The sequence below is a fragment of the Petaurus breviceps genome, unplaced genomic scaffold (genome assembly GCF_028583685.1).
Source record: "Petaurus breviceps papuanus isolate PSGF00001 unplaced genomic scaffold, PetGlider_PUasm1.0 90897, whole genome shotgun sequence".
NCBI classification, from domain to species: Eukaryota; Metazoa; Chordata; class Mammalia; order Diprotodontia; family Petauridae; genus Petaurus; species Petaurus breviceps.
The window spans coordinates 15,372,103-15,396,622 of NW_027187374.1; the positions used below are offsets into that span (position 1 = coordinate 15,372,103).

General features: G+C 36.2%; 1 protein-coding gene across 2 annotated transcripts in view; it reads left to right on the forward strand.

The window, feature by feature from the left end:
• Window positions 1–948: 948 nt before the first annotated feature.
• DOP1B (DOP1 leucine zipper like protein B) overlaps window positions 949–24,520 on the forward strand; it is a 171,634-nt gene continuing 148,062 nt past the window's right edge. For both annotated transcript variants that reach the window (XM_069075074.1, XM_069075075.1), the window contains exons 1-2: window positions 949–2,096; window positions 5,622–5,786. In XM_069075074.1, coding sequence (XP_068931175.1) covers window positions 5,649–5,786 — 138 coding nt within the window. In that variant the 5' untranslated portion in view covers window positions 949–2,096; window positions 5,622–5,648. The remainder of the gene's footprint in view (window positions 2,097–5,621; window positions 5,787–24,520) is intronic.

Sequence of the window (24,520 nt, forward strand, 5' to 3'; positions counted from 1 at the left end):
GTCATTATGTAAATTGTTCCCTTGGTTCTGTACTTCCCTCTATATGCGTTCATATGAGTCTTCCAAAATTTTTTTTAATATTTCATATTTATTGTTTTGATGTAATGGATTGCATTGTGATGCAATGGATTATTGCAACAATCCATTACATGCTCATACCACGAGTGATTCAGCTATTACCTAACTGATGGGTACTGGCTTTGCTTCCAATTCTTTAAGACTACAAAAAGTGCTGCTATATTTTTGCACGGCTGCCTTCCCCTCTGCCCTTGATCTCCTTAGCTAAAAGAGTAATTATAATTTACTGACACTTTTAGTATAGTTCTAAATTGTGATCCAGAATGTTTGGTCCAATTCACAATATCACCAAGAAAGCATTAATATACTTGTCTTCTCACAGTTGGCCCAAGATGTTCAACTGCAAAGTTGTGACACAACTAGTGTACAAAGTATTAAGGTATAAGAGAACAAACAAACAAATACAGTCGATAAAAGGGCTTTAGGCTCCAATCCTTAGAGTGATTTGTAGCTGAAATACTGAAGAATGGGAAGAGGGAATTCTTCTTTCCTATGGAAATGGTAGCCGGTAGTGACTTACCTTGAGGGTATTAACCTATCCAACAGGTCCAGAGTTGAACTGTTTGACACAGTTTGAGACATAATTGAGGGGAAAACAATACATTACGGATAGACAGATACAGCAAGGCAGGAAGAGAAAAAGGACCTCTGGAAGCAGAGAAAAGCTATGGATTGAGGAGAGAGCTAAGACCTTCAGCGGAGAGCTATAGAGAGGAGCAGATCCTGCAAACCTAATTAGGCAATACAAGCAGGAGAGTTGTTGCACGCAATATATGTGTGAGTTCTTTAACAAAAGAAAGGTTTTCCAGACACTGAAATATCAGGAGTTGTGAGTTATATTTGTCATATATATTGTCATATATTTGTCCTACAAGTGTGCCTCCACTACCAATGTACTCAATTGAACACACTTCCTAGGCTGCAGTCTCCCCCAAATACATACTGTAGTTGGGTTTTTTGTTTGTTTTGTCATCTTAGTAAATTCCTTTGCTTTAAGTGTCTATTGGGTATATGGGAATCATCCTGGAGCTATATACAGTGTTAGGAGTGTAGACCCACAGAGTTACTCTGAGATCCTGAGAGTGGAAGTTACCCTTCTGGGCACCCAACCCAAATATGGGGAAGCAGTCCGTCTACACGTAGTGCTACTACATTTGCTCGTTTTAGGATTCATCTTTTGGAAATGGTAGGTAAATCATGGCAAGACAAATGCAACGTAAGGATATCAAAGACAAAGGTGCCTGCCTTGAACCTAATAATTTTGCAAATTAACATTGAACATTGCCTAAAACTTTGGTTAGTGAAATGTGACTTTATCTTATATATAATATTATAACAGTCCAATATTTAAGTAAGTCCTTTATCTCTACTCTTCCAGCTTCCCCTATAGCTGCTATTCTACTGCAATAGGGGTTTTAAGATCCTCCAGAAGGAGGAGGAGCAGATGACAAGCAGGCTTGCCTTTGGGGTAGGAAACTGGCTCTTCCGGTTACTTCCTTTGTGTGTAGCTCTGGCTTGTACTCTCCGCCCCAATGACAGCAAATGATAGCTGCTCACTAAAGGAATAAAAAGAGCTGCTTCCCTTTTCTTCTCATGGACATTTCACTTTCTCAGCTCCAAGGGGAGCAAACGGCATCAGCCACCGTCTTTGCCTCTCGCTCGGGGTACACGCAGTAACTGCCGCCTACAGATGCTGCCTCACCTGGAAGGACGAAAGGCAGCAATAGGTCGGTCCTCCCCTTCCACACCAGCTGCATAGGGCGAGCGCCTTCTGCTACCCTCTGTACGTGCCCGCCCCCTGCGTCCCGAGGACTTCCCCCATTGGATCACTGGGGAATCTATGTGAGCACAGTGGTGGAGCCTAGCAGAGAAGAAATTGGATGAGAGACTGGGCGGTTTCCTTTTCTCTAGGTTGCTGTTGGCGTTCATTTTTGTAGCTACCACCGGAGAAGTTGCGTGTTGTGAAGGTTGTTCCACACTCTCCTAGCCCTCATCCTCTTGCTGGGACCGTGACTTAGGTAGGCAGCCTTCCTATTGTTTGCTGCTGGCTTGGTACCCTCGCCTAGTTACAAAGTACCCTACGTAGCCTTTGGCATGAGGGTGGGGCACCTGCTTAGAGACCTGGCCTTCTCCCACTGGGGGGTCGGGGGGGGGGGGGTCCAGGTGCCGTTCATGCTTTATTCCTGGCATAATGGAGGTGACTAGGTAGTGAGATTTCTATCATTGTCAAACCAAGGGTCCCTTTGCAGGAGGAAGCAGATAGAGAAGAATCCTTTCTGGCTTTCCATTTTACTTAAATAGCGGAAGAAAGGAGGTGCTCTGAAAATATTTCCTTTTCTTAACTGTCAGGAAGATCAGCTGTTGCTAATCTCTGGGCCTCATAAGGCAAATCGTCCACCGTCCCTTTATTTCAGGTGAAACTGTGGCTCTCCAGTAATGGTAAAGATGAGCGCCTAGTGCCTGTACGTAGTAGGCTCTTAATAAGTGTTGCGTGCCCACCTGGCTGGTAGAAGAGCAGCTTAAATTGAGTGGAGAGAGAGAGAGTGAGTGAGTGAGTGAGTGTGTGTGTGTGTGTGTGTGTGTGTGTGTGTGTGTGTGTTCATTCATAAGAGTAATCCTTTGAAAAATAAATCCTTTGCCCAGGGAAGACCTAGATGTCTTAAGAGGTCCACCCCAGAACACTGAGCTCTCTAAGGTTCTGTCCCTAAAGCATGCTCCTTGACTTTCATTTTTGCAGTATTTTTGTCTCCATCCAACATAATACAATCTTCTGAGCAAAAGGATTGTGGTGTTAAATTTTTTTGTTGTTTAGTCATTTTCAATCTTGTCTTACCCTTCGTGATCCCATTTGAGGTTTTCTTGACAAAGACAAAGACAGAGTGATTTGACATTTCCTTCTCCAGCTCATTTTACAAATGAGGGAATTGATGCAAACGGGGTCTTACGACCTAGCCATTGCACCACGAAGTTGCTTAATGTTACAGGGTTATGAAAAATAAACCTCAACTTAGAAAAAACTTTTGGAGTATTTTATCTAAGGTAATGAATTATTTTCCTCCACCCCAAACCATTAGTTGGGGCTGCTATTTTAAAACAAAATTACTTTCATCTAGTTTTGTTAGCACTTTAGAGGACCCAAGCTCAAAATACCCACACCCTTACATATTTTTCAACAGACATTTATTAAATACCTACTATTTGTCCTGAAGATACTGTTAGTCGTGCAGTAACTTGAGTTTTAATGTCAGAGTCAGGGTTGAGAATTTTTTAGTAAATGTTTTTGCAGAGGTTTTCTTTGCGAATTATTTGGTAGGCACTTCATAAATGTTTGTTGAATGAATTCAGTATTTCTAAATTTCTGTGTGAATGACTTCAAAACGATTATTTTCTCTTAGTTTATAGATATATGGCAATATGTAGGTTTTACCACAGAAAGAAAGCTACAGGATCGCTTCGATGAAGTGAAACAACTATAGTATGTTATTTATTGCTAGAACAATCAACCAATTAACTTTAAAATAATATAGGCAGAAATGAATTTACATTAAAAAGAACTGTTAATGGTAGGAACTTAGGGGAGTTTTTTTTTCAGTTATAAGGTTGGTATAACTGATTTAAATATTATTTATATACTTGTTAGTAGACTTACTGGTTGTTCTCTTCCACCAAACTTCTAATCTCAATCAAAAAGTTAGTTTGTAAAGTAATTGTTTACACTACTTACAACTTAATTATTTCTTTTAGCATTTATCTTTCAGTTATCAAAGTAGAAGTCAAATGTAACTGACAGACCTGTTTCTGAAATTACCACTGGCATACTGTGCTCATCTCCACCCCTCCCAACCTTTCCTGGTTTGAGCTTGTCTTGCTAAATAGTACTTTAAAAAAAAATTACAGATGTATAGCCAGTTCAGTTGCTTCAAAACCACTGCATTCTCAATGACACGAAAGTGTTGTATATACTTTCCCCAAGCATACTTTTCTACTCACCATACTAATTTGTTTCTACTGACTTTTTTCTCTTCTCAGTTTCTCTAGTTCAGTTCTGTCACCACTTGTATCAGAACACATCATGACTTCACAGAACCATTTTACCACTTCTGATTATCTCTAGGTGTTTTGGGCTCTGATTAGATCCTTTTAATGTCAATAAACATTTTGCTCTAATCTACTGGAGGACCTGTTGCATCTGCTTGACCTTCTCCATAAGCAGTTGCTTAGTATCTACAAGCGATTTCCATCAGTTTTGTTGAGTATATTACCTACCAATTATTGCTGTTTTTTGTGGTCACCCTGGGATATAGCCAGGAAGTATATCACATTGCCTCACATAGTATTTTACCTGTAGGAAATGATTGGCTTAAGTTAAGTGAAAGGGGTGTGTCTGTGTTTCTGTCTCTGTGTCTCTGTGTGTGTTTAAAATAGCTGGAACAGTTAGATATCTTTAGATGCTTAAGAAAATTATATTGGATTGGGTAGAGGGATCAAAGGAACAAAATGTGATATTTTTTAAGGACTAGAAGAATAGTCCTTACTAGAATTTTTTGAGAATAATTTGGTATTTGAAAAGATTTTTCCTTTAAATCAAGGATTAAAAACCTAGGCTAGAATGACTATACAGGCCCATACAAAGAAGGATATTGTTGAAGAATAATATTAGTGCAACATTATAGGTTGTCAAAAATTATCTGACAATCTGGGGAAAGGAATGATAATATTTCATTGGTGGTATTAAGATCAGGCCCACTAGAGTTATAGCTTTTCATAATACTCCAGTCATTCTGGAGGCTCTAAAAAGATTATAGAAACTCAACAGAGAAAGGATGTATGGGAAGTAATTTTAAAGACACAGAAAAAAGAAAAAATAGCATGATTCTAGAATAGCATGGATCCTAGAAATACTAAAAGTGATAAATTTGTAGATTAAAGACATTATTGGCATATTCAAGTAACTGTTGGTTTCATAAATTTTGTGTAGCTGAGCCTTCCATTCACCTTTAGGTACTTTTTTAAAAATTATGTTTATGTCTTTTTGCTTTCAAAATGTTGAAAATATTCAAAGTTCCTTTTTTCTCAGAAAATAGGTTGAGCGTTAAGTATTGCTCTCAATCTCCAGTTGTATCATGATGTCAGGAATCTGATTTCATCCACCTGCATAAATTGAAACTCCTCTGCATCTTATTAGCTAAATCTTAGAGAATCATTTCCCAGTATAAAATTTAAATTGCTAAATATAAGGTCAACAAAAGGGAGACCTTTTTTTTTTTTAATCTGGCTTTGTTTTTGCTTTGAAGGGACAAGAGAAAAATGTTCATAATGCCCCATTGGTGACATTACCAAGTTACCCAAAATAAATCACTGTTAATAAAATAATTTTAAATATAAACCAAATTTTCTGCAAAATGATATTTACAGATATAATTTTATATGGTTATATGTTTTATAGAGGGTGATGTTTATTTTGTTCCATTTGCTATATAAATGTTTATATATACCATGTGCACATTTGTTTTTATTTTGTTTTTTTTTTCTATTGGTTTCAGGTTCCTCTCCTACTGTGAGAATGTAAAATGGATCCAGAAGAGCAGGAGCTATTGAGTGATTACAGATACAAAAATTATTCTTCAATGATTGAAAAAGCTTTACGAAATTTTGAATCATCAAGTGAATGGGCAGATCTAATCTCTTCACTTGGTAGACTCAATAAGGTATTTTAGGAATCTATTTAATTAGATTAAGTAAAAGGGAGTAATACAAATCTTTTAAAAGTAACCACAATTGTTTCTTTTTATCATATGTAGATTCATGCTCTATCTAGTAACTGTAATACCAAGCAGAAAATACATGGTTTTTAAAAAATCCTTTGTAACTTGGAATAACATTTTTTTCTGTTTGTTTTAGTCCACTACCTCCTTGTCACTTGAAATAACACAGTAATTCCAAAGGTTCTGGAAAAGCTTTTAGTATGGGCCTGGTACAGGCTGTACATTTTATGTTCCAAAAGACCTGTGTGGGAGAGAGTTGAACAGTGTGGCTCTAGGGGCCATGATGTAACCCTTTAGATGTTGGTGCTCTCCTACGTCTGATTCTTTCAGGAGTTCCTCCCTACAAGGCAAAGCTAGAATTGGGGAAAGGCAAGAAAGTCAGCAGAACAGCAAATAAGATAGGGACCCTAATGAGGAGCCTTTTAAAATACTATTTTACTAAAATGGACTTATTTTAATGCCATGCAGTTTTACTTTCCAAGTCTTGTAGACATTGAATGATAAGATTTGGATGTTTTTATGTTTTTTCTATTTCATTGTTTTCAGTTTTCTGAGACATGATTGGGTGAGACAGTTTAGTATAATTTCATCTCTATTCATTGTGAATTTTTCTTCTTTGCTAGATATGTAATTTGGTTTTCTCTTGTTCTCTTCAGAAAAAAAATCAAATTAGCCAAAGTTTTATTGAATGTTAGTCTTAAAAACACAGTTCTTTTGTTTATAATTTGGTATTTCTGTTGTACATTTTGTGGATCTACCATTTTGATTTTTTTTTAATTTATTTTGTGCTTGTTTTGGGTTGATTAATTTGTTAGTCTTCTAGGTTGGATTTTTATTTTTAAGCATGCACAATAACTCCCTTTTTTAAAAAAAATTATGTTCGGGGCAGCTAGGTGGCACAGGGAATAGAGCACTGGCCCTGGAGTCAGGAGGACCAGAGTTCAAATTTGGCCCCAGACACTTAACACAAAACTAGCCGAATGACCTTGGGCAAGTCACTTAACCCCAATTGCACTGCCTTTCCCCTCCAAAAAGCAAAAAAAAAAAAAGCTGTTCAGGAATATACATTTTTTCCAAGTACTATTTTAATATACGTATTTTGGTATTTTCTGTCACTGTTATGTATTTTATTATATTGTTTGTATTATTTGTTTTTTGACCCATTCATTGTTTAAGATCTCATTATTTAATTTTCATTTAAGTCTCTATCTTTTTTTATATTTCCCTTTTGATTACAGTTTTATTATCATAGTATGTAAAAGATCGGTTTCTTTTCACAGATGAGTCCTTTGCAATATGATTTTTTAAGGTTCTAAATGATATTGAAGAATAAATAAATATGCCCTTTAAAATTCTTGTTCTAGTTACCATTGGTCTATCAAATTTACTTTCTCTAATATTTAGTCTCAAAGTAAATTACATTTACTTTGCTAGAGAGCTTGTGTAGCCAGAGGCTTCTTCTAGGTCTTCATGTGCCCCAGGCCTGTGATAGAAGGAAGGGTGTTAAAGCCATGAAGTAGAAAAAATTTCCCAATCAGTAGACCTTATTTTTGGGGGGGGGAATATATTAAATTCTGAATTCATACACCAAAAAAAAGGGAGCCATTTCCAAACACACAACAGAATATAGAAAGAGGATTCAATATAAATCTGACTCCATTTCATACTGCTTGCTTTCTTTAAAAAAAAAAAAGGAACAGTATATCTTACACATTACTTTAAAACTGCCTTCTCTGTTTCCTTATGAACTTCCCACCATTTTGTTCTCTTATATTTTTTCTTCTATTTCTTCCCCTGCCTTCTTTTTGAGGAGTCTGTTTGGGTAGTCAGTCAATAAACATTTTTTTTAAGGTCTACAATGTGACTACAGTGTACTTAATGATTGGGATAGAAAAAGAGGAGAAAAACAGTACCTGCCCTCAAGAACCTCACAATCTAAGAGGGGAGGCAAGCAAATAACTTATACGAACAAGCTATATGCTCAGTAAATAGGAAATGATTGAGAGGGAAGACTCTAGAATTAAGATGAGTTGGGAAAGGCTTTATATAGATGAGGTTTTAGTTGGGACTCAAAGAAAGCTTGGGAAGCCAGTAGGTAAAGTTGAGTAGAGAGAGCATTGCAGGAAAATTCCTGGAACCAAGACACAGAGGGAATCCAAAGGAAGCAAATGTCATTCAGTCATATGTTTCTTCCCTGGCTTGCCCGTCTTTTCATTTTTTTTTCCTTCACTGCTCTCATTTCATTTTAAAAATCCTTTTTTACCTCTCTTTTAAACTGTTGCTTTAACTTTTTAAGGAATTATTATTGGACTTTTGTTCAGGTTGCATTTTTCTTTCAGGATTTGCTTGCAGATATTTTTAAGTCATTCTCTTCTAAGTTTGTATCTTGAGCTTCCTTGTTAGTTCTTTTTTTTTTTTTTTAGCTCTTGGTAGCTCTTTTTGATGGGATTTTTTGTTTCTTTGTTTATTCACCCTTCCCGTCCTCTTCTTGACTTTGGACTTTACATTAGGGCTAAGCTCTGTACATTTAAGGGAGGATGTCTGGCCCCAGCTTCTGTCCTCTTTCATCCTTCTGTTTTCACAGTTCAGTCTGGTAGCCTGCAAGCTTTCAGCATTCCCAAAGGGTGTGATCCAGAGAGAAGTGTGTTCACTGCCTTCTTGATCTGAGCTCTCCAAGTTTCTGACCCAGGTTTGATTCTCTTGACTTGTGCTTGGTTTGAGTTTCCAGAGACTTCTGCTGGACTCAGTCACTGTTAGAACTTGGAAGTTCTACGGGTTCAGAGCAATTCAACTGCTGGTTCCCCTTTAGTCTGAGACTTGTACCCTGATTATTCCACTTCAGGCTTACCTTCTGGGTTAAAGGCTAGAAGTGAGTCACCATTTTCTTCCTGGGATCAGAGCCAGGCAACTACTGTTTGTTTAAAGTACTTGTTCCTTGCTCAGTACATAGCTAGTACTACATAGTACCAGCTGGTACACTCACTACTGATTCTCTCCACCCCAGATCTATGACCTGGAACAGGAGAATGGACAACAGAGCTGCCAAATAGCATGTGTTCCTGTATCCAGTGCTCATCCTAGGAACCCTTAAATCTCTTTCTGCCCTGGTGCTTCCTACACTGGTGCTCTGTATCAGCCCCCTTTCTGTCCCTGTGTAGTACAATGCTGCTTGTCATGGTAGGTACTCCTGGCCAGATTCTATTTCAGGCAACTCTTGATCATGCTGTCAGTCTTTGCAAGCTGCCCTGAGCTGGAAAAATGACTCACTAAGATTCTTCTTGGCTTTCCTGATAAAAATTCTTTCTGGTACATTTTCTAAATCATTGTAGAGAAGGGATAGTGAAAAGCTAGACTCATTGTTTCTTCTGCTTCCATCATCTTGAACCTACCTCTGAGGTCAATGATTCTTAAAATATGTCTCTGATCTGTTTTCCAGGTTGTTGGGTTTTAGGGGGTTTTGCTTTGCTTTTTGAGAGTAGATAATTACATTTTCTCTTTTCAATGTTTGGATTCTATATTTCTTGCTATTTCATGGAGGTGATGATTCCTGAATGGTCTATTATAGGTTTCAGAGGGTCCATTACTTACTTGGGTAAGGTGTATGACTTTGTGTTCTAAGATTTTGTTTTCTTAATTCTTTTCTCCAGAGGTTTTCTTTTTAAAATTTTATTTCTTTTTTTATCTCTTAGTCATTTTTTTCCAAGTATTTTTGTAGACCTTGTAGAATTTTTTTTTTCCTTTGAGTTCCTGCTTACAGTTCTACTCATTTTTTTTTTGAGACTTAATAGAGCTACAGTCATTTTTATATTGGTTTTTATTGGTGTTTTCTTTGATTTATTCATCTCCTGAACTGGGGCTTTGGTATAGTGGAATTGGTCAGCTCAACTTGGTCTTGTCCTGAGGCCTCTGAGTCTTGTGTTGACCTCTATCTCTTGGGGGTTAGGGCCTCCTAGATCTTTAGTTTAAAGACTGGATATTCAAGGCCTTCTGTTGGCATCTCTGGATGGATTTTTAGGGGCTTTGGAGCCCCCTGGTTTAGGATATCTCATTGCCACCATTTCTCTGATCTGACGGGCAGCTGTTCCTGGTGGCTTCAAAGATCTACATGGTGGGTTTCTGACATATACGATAGCTTTCTCAGAGGAGGCCTTTGTTCTTGCTATCTTGGGATACATAATCTTGTAGGCTATGAGTATATCTGCTTAAGTGGATGGCTTTTGGCTGTTTGCCTAGGGTAGTTCTGGCCTTTCCTGTGGGCCCTCTTTACTTATTCTCTATGGTTTTATGACTATCGTGTTTAGTACTGGTTGGAAGAAGCCACTTACTGTAGCTTTTTTTCTTTTTTTTTCTACTTTTTGGAGGGCATTTGGGATTGAGACTTGCCCAAGGTCACACAACTAGTTTTTTTTATGTTAAGTATCTGAGGTCAAATTTGAACTCAGGTCCTCCTGACTCTAGGGCCAGTGCTCTATTCACTGCACCACCTAGCTGCCCCGCTACTGTAGCTTTTCATTGGGTTTCTTGGCTATTATTTAGTCTGGTGAAATTTTTAAGGTTTTGGTAGGAGTATATGGGAGCTGGTCTGCCTATGTCTCTTCAGGCCACTATGTTGGCCAGAAGTCCTAGAAATTGATTTTGCAGTGCTTCCCACAGAGCCAATGTCTTCCCCAGGTAAGCAGGAAGGTGACAACTTTAGTTTTCTTCCAGTGGATCTGAAAGGTTTTGATAAGTTGAGTCATTTTTTCTAATAGAGCATCACCTTGCCAAGGCCTTTACCAACTCTGTGCTCTAGGTTTTCCACTGCTATTCTTTGTTCAACCTTATTATGTAGTGCAACTACGTTTTGTGCATGGATGGTGATAAAGGTCAAAATGTCCACAAATTTCCCAATTACATAAATACCTGACTCCTTTGAGATTATCAAACACTAGATTACTAATTACTGTGCTCATTGCTTCTCTATATTGTATACCTAATCTATTCCATGGATCAACCACTCTATTTCTTAACCAGTAGCAAATGTTTGATGATTTCTACTTTGTAATATAGATTTACATCTGGTACTGCTTGGTCCCCTTCTTTCACATTTTTTGGTCATTAATTTCCTTAACATTCTTGACCTTTTGTTTCTCCAGATGAATTTTTTTTCTTGCTCTATAAAGTAATTTTTGGTAGTTAAATTGGCATGGCACTGGATAAGTAAATTAATTTAATTAGTATTATCATTTTTATTATATTGTCTCAGCCTAGTTATGAGGATTGAATATTTCTCCAATTATTAAGATATATCTTTATTTGTGTTAAAAGTGTTTTATAATTGTGTTCAGATAGTTCCTAAGTATATCTTGGCAGATAGAGTCCCACGTTTTTGTTTTGTTTTTTTTTTTAAAGCAATCGGGGTTAAGTAACTTGCTCAAGGTTACACGGCCAGGTGTTTCTGGGTGGGTGCTAAGTGTCTGAGCCCGGGATTCAATCTCCAGGTCATCCCAACACTGGAGCCAGTGCTCTTACTCGCTGTGCTACCTGGCCGCCTCAGTCCCATGTATTTATGCTGTTTGCAGTTATTTTAAATGGAATTTCCCTTTCTATCTTCTCTTGCTGTGTTTTGTTGATAATATATAGAAATACTGGTGATTTATGTGGGCTTATTTTATATCCTACAACTTTGCCAAAGTTATTAATTGTTTCAACTACTTTTTAAATAGATTTTCTAGTGTTCTCTGAGTATGCTAACTTATCTGCAGAAAATTATAGTTTTGTTTCCTCATTGCCTATTTTTATTCCTTCAATTTCTTTTTGTCTTATTGCTATAGCCAGTATTTCTATTACAATATTCAATAGTAATGATGATAATGGAAATCCTTATATTCTTAATGAATTTTGTTCTTTTTGCTTTCTTAGTGGGTAGGGAAGAGAGAGGTGTTAGAGGGGGAGAATTTGTAACTGAAAATTTAAAAAAAGTTGAATTTTTTTAAGTGTCCATTTTATTTACCTTTATCCTCTGTAATCTTTGTCTAGTCAAGACTCTTCTCTCTGTACTTGTAAAAGATATTACCTTCCATTCTCGTTTAATTTGTTTATGGTATAGAACTTTGATATCTAAGATAGATATCCCCTTAGAGTTGGTTTAGTTTTAGTAAATGGTGTTTTGATTTAAGCTTAATTTGTTAGTCTGCTTTCCTAGTTTTCCTAGGAGAGAGAGAGTGTGTGTGTATGTGTGTGTAGAATAATAGCTTTTACTCCTCTAGTTGAGGTCTTTGGTTTTATTACAATACTAAGCTACTATGTTTGATTGATTTTGGATCTTGTGTACCCAATAATTTCCATTGATCAACTTTTCTGCTTTTTAACCATCACCAGATAGTTCTAAAAAATATTTTCTATAGAAGATTAACTGATATGAACCAGTTGCCATAACAAAGCAACCAGAGAAGCACCTTGGTCAGCAAATGCTTAGACTTATTTGTGGAGAGGAGAAAGAGAAGCAAAGGTAGCCTAAGTTTAGTCCATAAATTAATTGGTAAAATTTTACAAAAAAGAATGAAAATTATGAGAGGTATCACTTTATAAAGCAGAGAAAAGGGGCGTCTAGGTAGCACAGTGAATAGAGTACCAGCCCTGCAATCAGGAGGACCTGAGTTCAAATGTAGCCTCAGACACTTAACACAAAAAACTAGTCATGTGACCTTAGGCAAGTCACTTAACCCCAATTGCCTTACATTCCCCCCTCCAAAAAGCAAAACAAATAAATAAATAAAGCAGAGAGAAGCAGTAAAGGGTCAAAACTTTTTTTTTTAATTTGGCAAAAGACCCAAGTAAGCAAAACCACTCCCAAGAAAATCTAGGGATAAAAAAGGATGGAGGTCAACAAACAGGTAAAAAATGGAAAATGTCAGCAAAAAAACCAAATTATAACATGGTAGCATGATACAGTTTTGATGATTTTTGTAGTAAAGTAGAGATCTGCTAGACCCTATTCCCATTTTTTTTTAAATTTCATTTATGGTTTTTGACCTTTTGTTTCTCCTGGTGAATCTTGTCACAATTTTTTTCCATTTCTATAGAATAATCCTTTGGAAGATTGGTTATCATGTCACTGGGTTTCTAAATTAATTTTTTTGCTGTTAGTTTTGTTGCATTAGCATAATCCTACCATAAAAAGTTAATTCCTATCCAATTTTTTAAATCTTCCCTAATTTCTGTAAAGAATATTCTATAGTTGCATTTATATAAGTCCTCTGTCTATCTTGATTAATTATACATTTTTTAGTTATTTAAAATAGGATTTCTTGTCTCTTTCTGCTTTTGTGTGTAACATGTGGAAAAGCTGATTTTTGTGAACACACATACATTTCTTGATATCCTAGTCACCCCTGTGCTTCATAGCATATTTCCATTTGCTTACAGTTTCTAATGATGAACTTAAGTTGTGTGTGTGATGAAGGTGGTAAAACTAAAATGGCAGAGCAGCAGGAAGAAATAAAGCTGAGGTCTATTCCCCAACTCCCCCCACACCTAGAAAATGCACCCGACTGCATCCTGATCAGAAAATCCAAGGAAAAAAAAAATCACAGCGAGTCAACTTCCAGGATAGGTTGGCAAAGGGAGACAGAAAAATTTGCAGGCACAAGGGACAGTCTAGCCAGTACAAAGCATTCTAGTGTAGGGAAAAGCTGTGCACCAGGGCAAGAAGAGCTCACAAATCAAGAATAGAAAGGCTTGATTTTGCATAGGCTACACAGAAACAGGTGTCACCTCTCAACCCTTGTCACTCACTACCCAGTTTCATTTACAAACTTTTTTTGTTCTGCTGTTAAAATGTTCATGCTTGTGGATGTTTATTAATTTATTAATAAAAAATAAAATTAAAAATGGAAAGCTAGGGATTCTAAGTTGCAGAAGTGAAGAGGGCATACATTTCAGACATAGTGGATCCCCTGTGTATGCAAAGAAATGGGAAATGGAATTGTACGTATGAGAAACAGCAAATAGGCCAATTTGACTGAATCTATAAGTTCATAGTGAAATGGAAAACTCTGTAATAAACCTGGACAGGTAGACTGGAACCAGAAGGTAAGGGTTTTAAATGCCAAAATGAATTATATTTGATCCTAGAGGAATAGGAAACCACTAAAGCTTTTTGTACAAAGGAATTGTGGTGTACAATTAATAATAACTAAGGAAACAATCTAAGCTATATGATTTATTAGCACAACAGCCATAGTAAACAGGTCAATGGACTCACTAGTCAGTCGAAAGACCCTGAATACAGAGTAAGATAGATGTTTATGTCTTAAAAACAGTTAATTAAATGAGACCAATTAATGAGAAGAAAATCACAATACAAACCTGGATATAAAATTAGTTAATTTGATTTCTAATTAGAGAAAAGATTAGAGGCTTTCCAAGTTGGGAGGGGGAGTGAGTTTTGGTTGAGTTGGGAGGACGAGAAGGTTTCAAGGTCTTTCTTTTCCCAAAACTGAGATATGCTGATTGACTGGATTGTCCTGTATTTATGACATGATACATGGCTTATACTATCTAATTTCCCATGGATGATTTGCAGAAAAACAGCTAGAAAAAGAGTAGATGTGGCAGCGCAAGATGAAGTCAGTGTTTCTAAGATAGAATCTAATTGGTTCTCTTGATTCCCATACCAAAACAACTCCATTTTTAAACTGGTTTTCACTTTATTTTGTCAGTGACATAGATAAGGGGACAGACTACAAAGCAAAGAGATCAGTTAGCATGCTTTGGCAGAAGGTGGTATGAGCCTGAATTAGGGTAGGTGTGATGTGAGTGGAGGAAAGGGGACAGATATGAGAGCTGTAGTGAACTTAGATTTGGCAATTAATTAAATATGGAATTGAGGGAGAAAAAGGAAGCAAGGATGACTCTGAGGTTGCCAACCTGGGCCACTAGAAGGATTTCTTAACAGAATTAGGTAAGTTAGAACAAGGACTGGATTTTGAGGGAAATGATAATGAGGTTTATTTTGGATATATGGTTTAAGATGCCTTTTCAGACATTCGTTCCATATCCTGTCATTTTTGTATAGGGCTGCCTCTCATCCCTAAAATGCATGATCTCCTCACCTCTACATCTTAAAATTCCTAGCTTTTTTATTATTATAAAATGAATAAATATCAATAAAAAGGTAATTGGTGATGTGAGAAAGAAAGAAATAAATATATATAAAGGGAAAAGAGGCTAGAGTAGGAGGTATACATCTAGAAGTTAGATTGGGCTTGGGGAACTTGAGATATGGTCCCTAAGAATTACTTATGTTGTTTTCTAAATGTAAAAAATGATTTTATTTATATATTTTGCTTTTATATCACTTACATTTCCCCATATATAATTCTCCTCCCCTTTTCTGGGGAGCTATCCCATATAATAAAGATTTTTTTTAAGACAAAAATAAAAATAGGAAGAGGGAAAAAATCCGCAAAACTGATTTAAAAAAAAAAAAAGACACCTGACAATATGTATTCTTCTATGGATCCTTCATCTCTATCAAGCAGTTGGGAGGGGCGGGTAGGTGGCACAGTACCTACCTTCCCCTTTCCAAAAAGGAAAAAATAAAGTAGTGGAGAAGTGTCTTTTCATAGGTGTCTTTTCATGTTTCTTTTTTTTTTTAGATGAAATGAGGCAATAAATGAGATAATATATGTAAAGTATCTTGCAAACCTTAAACTGGGATATGAATGTTAGCTATTAATATTATTATTACTAGGGACCGAATTTAGTCTTTGTAATTTTGTAGCATTCATTCTTTTTTTCGTTGTTGTTCTTTCCATTTACGTTATTGTAGTTATATATATTATTTTCTTGGCTTTGCTTACTTTACTTTTGCATCAATTCATGCAAGTTTTCCCATGATTCTCTGTAGTCATTATATTTGTTGTTTCTTACAGCTCAATAATAGTCCATTATATCCATATACCACAATTTGTTTAGTCATTCCCCAATCGATGGGCAAATACTTAGTTTCCTGTTCTTTGCTACCACAAAAAGTGCTGCTATAAATATTCTGCTGAATGAGGGGCCTTTTATTTTATTTTTTTGCTTTTTTGGAGGGCAATTGGGGATAAGTGACTTGCCCAGAGTCACACAGATAGTTTTTGTGTTAAGTGTCTGAGGCCAGATCGGAACTCAGGTCCTCCTGACTCCAGGGCTGGTGCTTTATTCACTGTGCCACCTAGCCATGCCTTGAGGGGCCTTTTAAAAAAAAAAATCAATATCTCCCTGTAGGAAATACCCAGCAATGGTATTATTTCTTATATTTGTAATTTTGTAATAAATTACCTAAAGAAAATTTAATTATTTTTGCAGTATTTAAATGCAAAATACTTAACCAAGAGATCACACCTAAAACAAATTTGGGGATCATTGGTATAAAAGGTAGCAGAGGATACTATTTTGGGCACCTCACTTCTGCTACTGTCTTCCAGAACAGTGAGTCTCAAATTTCCAGTCTGAGAACCATTTAAATGAGTCAGAATACCCTAAGAACCATGTACACGTACCTCATCTTTTAAAAAAAAAAAAGCCTCACACAAAGTAATAGGAAGATTTTGTTCTTGTTTTTGTTTTTTGAGACTAGTGAGATAACAAATACATTATTGTTTGATGTCAGAAAACGAGATATCGTGGATTCTTTTTTGAAGGGAAAGAACTATTCCTTTTATTTTTTAATTTAAAGAAATTTAACATTCTTTTTTAAAATTTTGAGCTCCAAATTCTTTCCTTCCCTTCAGCCTCTCCCCCTACCATTGAGCAGGAAAGGACCACACTTTGAGAATCACTGATCACACTGCAGCATTTCTAAAAGTCAGTCAACAAACATTAAGTGTCTACTAATTCCTTTACAAAGAACACACTTAGCATATGAAAACCACTGTATTTATCCCATGTGGAATGAAGAAAAAAGACCTCTTCCCTTAAGCTGATATAACTTTAAAACTGAGCCAAGGAATAGTCTCCTTCTCTTCCAGGTAGGATCTTTCTCTCCTGCTAAGATCTCTTTCAACAAAATTCACTATCATTAAATGCTTCTTCTTTACAATGAAGACTGTATGGTAACTTTTATCTCCATTTATTTCTCTTCCCATATTTGTTTGTTTTGTTTTGTTTTAGAGGGCAATTTGGGTTAAGTGACTTGCCCAAGGTCACATGGCTAGTTAAGTGTCTGAGGTCGAATTTGAACTCAGGTCCTCCTGACTCCAGGGTCAGTGCTCTATTCACTGTGCCACCTAGCTGTCCCTGGCTTTTTTTTTTTAGGAGGGGTGGAGCAGTGATAGTGGTCTGGGAAGCCCTAGGAGTCCTTGCAGATGCCTAGGGATTGTGGAAAGATAGTTGAAGGATAAGTAATCTAGCATGTTCAAATACAAATCCAAAATAAAACCTTTTCAAGGGGCTAACACGCAGGTGAGGAGTCATGAAAACCAAGGTTCAATCCTGATTCTGACACATATTAACTAATGCCTAACCTCTTGATACTTAATGCTGGAGCAGTTAAGTGGTATAGTGGGTAGAGCACCAGCCTAGGAGTCAGGAGAACTTGAGTTCAAATCCAACCTTATATACTTTACTAGTTTTGTGACTATGGGCAAGTCACTTAACCCTGATCCTCTCCCCTACCCCCCAAATACTTAATGCAACTCTAAAACTGTCATTTACACATGAGTCAGTGGCATGTATCATCAGCATTAGTGAAGGAAGTTTCCACACTAGGATAATGAAATCACATGTTAGAATTGTCCTTAGTCCAGTTTCGAAAGAAAGAAAACAAAGATCATCAGAGTCCTAAGGAAGTTACCTGATAAATGTTTTTTTGAGGAAATTCCTTATATGAAAGCAATACCATTAGATTTAATAGTTTAAGAAAAGGTAAGTTGAAAAGAACCATAATAGGCACTTTTACATATTGGGTATCTTCGTGCAGTTTTGACCTTCAGTGCCTTAAAATTGCACTGACTTTTGGAACACTCTGTGGAGTGTGGAGACACTTGGCACTGACTTTTGGAACACTAAACTATTATTTTTTTTATTTGTCTTGTTTGCTTTTCTGGAAACAGAGACATATGGAAAGTATCATAAAGGTTTTATAAAAACAAACTGTATGTGGTGTGGCTCTAACAATAGTAGACGATAAAATCATAGATTTAGGACTGTTAGGGCTTTAGAAATTATCTGGTCCAAACTCTTCAGTTTACAGATCAGGAAAAAGAGGAACAAGATTAAAAAGGATCCTGAGATGAAGCTTTACCCAAGACAGAATGAGTGTAGTTAAAAGGCTGATTGATAGAGTGGAAGAGAGCACTGGGTTTGAATTCCAGCACAAGACAAGTAGTAGAGAGAGTTCTAGCTTTGGAGTCAAGATTAATTAATCACTTAATAATTAATCTTGTCTGATACTAGCTACACAACCAGTGGTAAATGTTTTATTTAGCTTCTCTGGGTTTAAGTTTTTTCATCTTTAAAATACAGATAATACCTGCATTATTTACTTCAGTGTTGTTATGAGGATCAAATAATTATTTAATGAGGATCAAATAATTATTTAAAGTGCTTTGAAAATTTTAAAGTGCTATGTAAATGTCAATTATCATCATCATCATTATTATCATTTTTGCTGCCTCTGTGGCCTTGAGCAAATTATTTGATTTCCCTGGGAATCATCTGTAAAATGAGAATTGGACCAGATGATCCTCAAAGACACTTCTAGTTCTACATCCTAAGGTCTTGGCAAGCTGGGCAACAAAGGACAGAACAGTTAAGTTAATATCTCCATATATAAATTATTAAAATATAGACACTTTTCACTTCTCACTAGAGGTTTTTAGACTATTTTTAACATTTAATACCTGCAAAATTTTTTGACTCCCTATGGAATTAGTGAATCATTTCAAGTCAAAACATTGAGTGAGTTATTTATTTAGTAAATGACATATAATAGTAAATAGTAAATGACATATAATAAAATTTTATTCTGAAACTGAGTAGTTAATAGAGTTAGAGTCCCAAAGATAAGGTTACCCTTTCTCAGCTGACTCAGTTTCCTGACCTGTAAAATGAGGGGTTAGACTAACTGACCTTTAAGGTATCCTGCAGCTCTAAATTTATGATCCTATAATTTCCCTATCGTTCATTCTGCTTCTGGGATGGCTTCTCTCGCCGTTAGTAAATGTGTATGCAGACCATAAACTAATCTTCATATTTACCCAAGTAAGACCCAAGATTGTAAATAGGATCATAGCCTTAGGGCAGTAAGGTAACTTACTGCTCCAAACTCCTCAGTTTACAGAAGACAGAACTGGAATCAATCACTAAGCAATTTAAGTATTTGCCTCGTGCCAGGAACCATGCTAGGCACTGAGCGTGCAAGTATAAATAATTAAATAATCCCTACTCTCAAGGAGTTACAAGAAGTACATATAAATATAGTATAACTATAAAAGTAAAAAATGCAAATAAATACAAAGTAGCTAGGAAGAGAAGGCACTAACAATTGGGAGGAATTGGGAAAGGCTGGGTAGAAGGTGGTGCTGAAGCTTCATCTAGAAAGAAAAGTGAGAGTGTTTGAAGCAGAAATGAGGAGGAAGGAGGACTTCCAGATGTGGAGGCTGTGTGGGCTGTGCAGAGGCATGGAGATGGAAGCTTTGAGCGTTCTCTCTATAAATAATAATCATCACCATTATTATGATTATTGCTTGCATTTATATCATGTTTTAAGATTTATAAAGCACATTACATATTTGATCTCATTTGAGCTCATAGCAGTCTTGTGAGGTAGGTCACGTTTTGATAATTTTACAGATGAGGAAAATGAGGTTTAGAGGGTGTTTGAGGATGGAGTTGAAGTCTGTTCTTTCTAAGTCCAAAGCTCTTTCCACTGTACCACCAAGTTTCATGTGATACATGTGAATACTTTTAAAGGACATATTTAGAATATTCTGTCCTTTTACAATTGTGAGTTTTTAGGGTAGCTAGGTGGCAAAGTGAATAGAGCACTGACTGGCCCTGGAGTCAGTAGGACCTGAGTTCAAAGCTGACCTCAGACACTTAACACTTACTAGCCGTGTGACCTTGGGCAAGTCAAGTCACTTAACCCCAATTGCCTTGCCTACAAAACAAAAACAAACAAAAAAACTTTTTAAAAAATCTTAAATTTTGAGTTTCAGATTCGTTCCCTCACAAGGGAACCTACTACTGAGAAGGCAAACAATATAATATCAAATATATTTGTGAAATCATGCAAAACACTTATATATTAGCAATATCTCAAAAAATAATAAAGCAAGAATATTATGCTTCAGTTTGCACTCAGTTCACCAATTCTCTATCTCAAGTTGAGTAGCATTTTTTCATTTTGAGATCACTGTATTGATCAGAGCAGTCTTTCACAGTTGACCATCATAACAACATTGCTGTCACTGTGCTCAATGATTTCCTGGTTCTTGCTTCATTTTGCATCAGTTCATATAGGTCTAGCCATGGTTTTTCTTTTTCTGAAACCACCACCTTTGTCATTTTTTATAGCACAATAGTACTCAATCACAATTATATGCCACAGTTTGTTCAACCACTCCCTAATTGATGAGCATCCCCTCAATTTCCAATTCTTTGCCAACTCAGAAAGAGCTGCTATAAATATTTATATAAATATGGGCCCTTTTCCTTTTTTAGATCTCTTTTGGGTACAAACCTAGTAGTGGTATTGCTGGATTAAGGGGTATGCACATTAAAGGGCATAGTTCCTGATTTTTTTCCAAAATGGTTGGATCTGTTCAGTAATGTACCAGTTTTCCCTCATCCTCTCCTTTTTTGTCATTTCTGATAACTGTTGGTGGTACCTCAGAGTTCTTTTAATTTGACTTTCTCTAATCAATAGTGATTTAGAACATTTTTACATGACTATAGATAGCTTTGATTTCTTCTTCTGAAAACAGCCTGTTCATATCTTTTGACTATTTATGAATTGAGGAATGACTTATATTTTTATAAATTTGATTCAGTAACCTATATATTTGAGAAATGTGAGGCATTTTCAGAGAAACTTGCTATAATTTTTTTATATTACTTCATTGTCTATGGTACCTTTTAGTAAGATGTAGTTTATCTGATTATCTCTTCCAACTAGGCTTATTTTTGCTTTTGCTTTGTCTGAGATCATGATTGTCACCCCTGCCCTCTTCAGCTGAAGCAAAAGAGACTGCTCCATCCCTTCATTTCAACTCTGTGTGTGTGTTTCTGTCCCAAGTATACCACATATCTTGTATACATTTTATTGGATTCTGGTTTCCAATCCATTATGCTATCTGCTTCCATTTTATGGGTTAGCTCTTCCCATTTATATTCACAGTTAGGATCACTGTCTTTTTCTCCATCCCATTTTACTTTGTACTTCTCTCTCCTCTAAAGTCTGTCTTACCTCTGACCATTACTTATACTTGGAATTCTTCTCCAGCTTATTATATTGCTAAAATCATAGCTATAACTTGATTATTGATCTTGACTCTGAATTAACTGTGCAAACATTTCCTAGGAAAGCATTGGGAGATTCGGTTACCTATGATATCTTTACAACTAAAAGAAAAAACAAGTAAATATGTGTGTGCAAACACATAAACACACTATATGCATATCTGTGTTTGCCATATATGTATTTGCATCTATATGTATGCAATATATCCCAATCCATCCCTTCCCCTTATAATTCCTCTTCCACATATTTATCATCCCTTTCCCCTTTCTATATCCAACTGTGTGTATCCATATCCATATCTATATTCTTCCCTATTTGAAACAATTCTAATTACATTGAAGTTCAAGCATTGCCCACAATCTCTCCCTTTCCTCCTTCACTGTAAAAACTCTTCCTTGTGCACCTCTTTTATGTGGGAAAATTTTCCCCATTATGCCTCTGCCTTTGCCTTTCTCCCAGTACATGCTTTTTTCACACCCCTTAATTTTTTTTGGAGATCATTCCACAATAATCAACTCACATCCATGCCCTCAGTCTATATAAACTCCTTTTTAACTGCTATAATAAAGCTCTTAGGAGTTACAAACATCATCTTCCCCTGTAGTAATGTAAACAGTTTAATTCCAGGGAGCCTCTTATGATTATTATTTCATGTTTGCCTTTTTATGCTTCTCTTAAGTCTTCTGTTTAAATGTCAGTTTTTCTATTCAGCTCTGGTCTTTTCACCAGGAATACTTGGGAGCCCAGAATTTCATTAAATGTCTAGTTTTTTCTCCTGAAGGTTTATCCTCAGTTTTTTTAGGGGGGGGAAGCATAGGTGATTCTTGGTGACTCTTGGCTGTGAGAACAATCTTTGCACTCTGAAATATCATATTCCAAGACCTCTGATCCTTTAATGTAGAAGCTGCTCATCTTGTGTGATTCTGACTGTGGCTTCATATTTGAATTGTTTCTTTCTGACTGCTTGCAATGTTATCTTCTTGAACTGGGAGCTCTGGAATTTAGCTATAATATTTCTGGTAGTTTTCATTTTAGGATTTCTTTCAGGAGGTGATCTGTAGTTTCTTCCCATTTCTATTTTACCCTCTGGATCTAAGACATCAGGTCGCTTTTCCTTGATAACTTCCTAAAATAGTTTATCTGGGCTCTTTTTTTTCATTATGACTTTAAGGTAGTCTAATAATTCTTAAATTCTCTCCCCTCAATCTATTTTCCAGGTCAGTTGTATTTCCAATGATAATAGTTCACAATTTCTTCTATTTTTTTTTCATTCTTTTGACTTTTATTGTCTCTTGAAGTCTCATCAGGTCATTAGCTTCCACTTGCCCAATTCTAATTTTTAAGAAATTAATTTTTTTTCAGTGAGCTTTTGTACCTCCTTTTCCTTTTGGCCTATTCTACTTTTTAAGGAGTTATTTTCTTCAGTGAGTTTTTGTGCCTCTTTTATTATTAGGACAATCCTGTTATTTAATGTGTTATTTCCTTCAGTATTTTTTTGTGTCCCTATTTTACCAAACTATTAGTTCTCTTTTTCATACATTTCTTTTTTCATACATTTCCTGTTATTTAATGTGTTCTTTCCTTCAGTATTTTTTGTGCCCCTATTTTACCATACTATTAGTTCTCTTCTTCATACATTTCTTACATTACTCTCATTTCCATTCTTAACTTTTCCCTTCTACCAGTCTAATTTCTTTCTTTAACTTTTCCAGGAATTCTTTCTGTCCTTTGGTTCAATTAGTGTTTTTCTTTGAGGCTTTTTTAGGTAGCTGTTTTCATAGTTATCTTCTTCTAAGTTTACATCTTGGTCTTCACTGCCACTGTAGTAGCTTTCTATAGTCAAGTTCTATTTTTTGTTACTTGCTCATTTTCCCAGCCTATTTATTCACCTGAACTTTATGTTAAAGTTGGACTCTGCTCACCTGGGATAGGAGAGGCATTGTGCCAAACTTTAGGATTTTTTATGCTGCTGCTTTCAGAGCTAGTTCAGGAAGTCTGCAAGTTTTCAATGTTTCTAGGGTGATATTATCCTGAGAGAGGTGTGGTCACTATTCTCCTACTCCTTATCCAGGAGGGACCCCTGCTCTCCTTCAACCAGAAGGACTAGTACTCCTCTTGACCCAGTAACTGGGACCAGGGCCCCTACTGTGTTCCATCAGATCACAAGTACTCTTCTCTGTCCTGGAACTGCAACTTAAAACTACTTATAGGTAATAGAATTGCCAATCAGTGCCAGTTGCACTCAGTGCCAGCAAGGCCCCCTTTCTGATCAGTTGTCTCACCCCGTTGCCATCTCTGGGCCAAGAACCCCCCAATCTGCTGCTGTCCTGGCTACCTCCAAGGCCTACTGTTGGTGTTGCTTTTGCACTCTGGGCCTGCACCCGCTCTACTGTTACAGAGCTCTCTTGCAGACCTCCTGAATTGCTTCAACTGGAAAAATGTCTCACTCTGACCTTTTATTGGCTCTGCCACTCCAAAATTTAATCTGAGAATTATTTTAAAATTGTTTGGATGGGAATGTTGGGAAAGTTAAGCTGGGTACTGGGCTGTACTCTACCATCTTGGCTCCCCTATATGAATATGATTAAATACAGTTACAAAACACTCATAGGCACAGAGATAAATTGTTTCTAGAATTAAAAATATTTACATTTATCAAAAATGATATTAAAGTTTTCCCTTGTTGCACTCCCCTTGTGTGTGGTGCCCTACTCAATTATCTACTTATTTTTTCTCTACTAAGTTCTGCACATTGTTATATTATTTTAATCTTGGTGGTGACACTTAAGGCTAAAAAACTTGCTTGTGTTACTGTATACCAAGATAAGGTCAAAATGGGAACATGGTTAAGAAATGAAGGGTAATACTATAAGCAAATTAGGAGAGCAAGGAATAGCTTACCTGTCAGATCTATGGGGAAGGGAAGAATTTATGACCAAACAAGAGACAGAAAACATTATGAAATACAAAAATGGGTAATTTTAATTACATTAAGTTAAAAAGGTTTTGCACAAAGTCAATGCAACCAAGATTAGAAGAAAATAACAAAAGCTGGGAAATAATTTTTATAGCCAATGTCTCTGATAAAGGTCTCATTTATAAAATATATAGAGAAATGAGTCAAATTTATAAGAATACAAGTCATTTCCTAATTGTAAAATGGTCAAAGAATATGAACAGTCAGTTT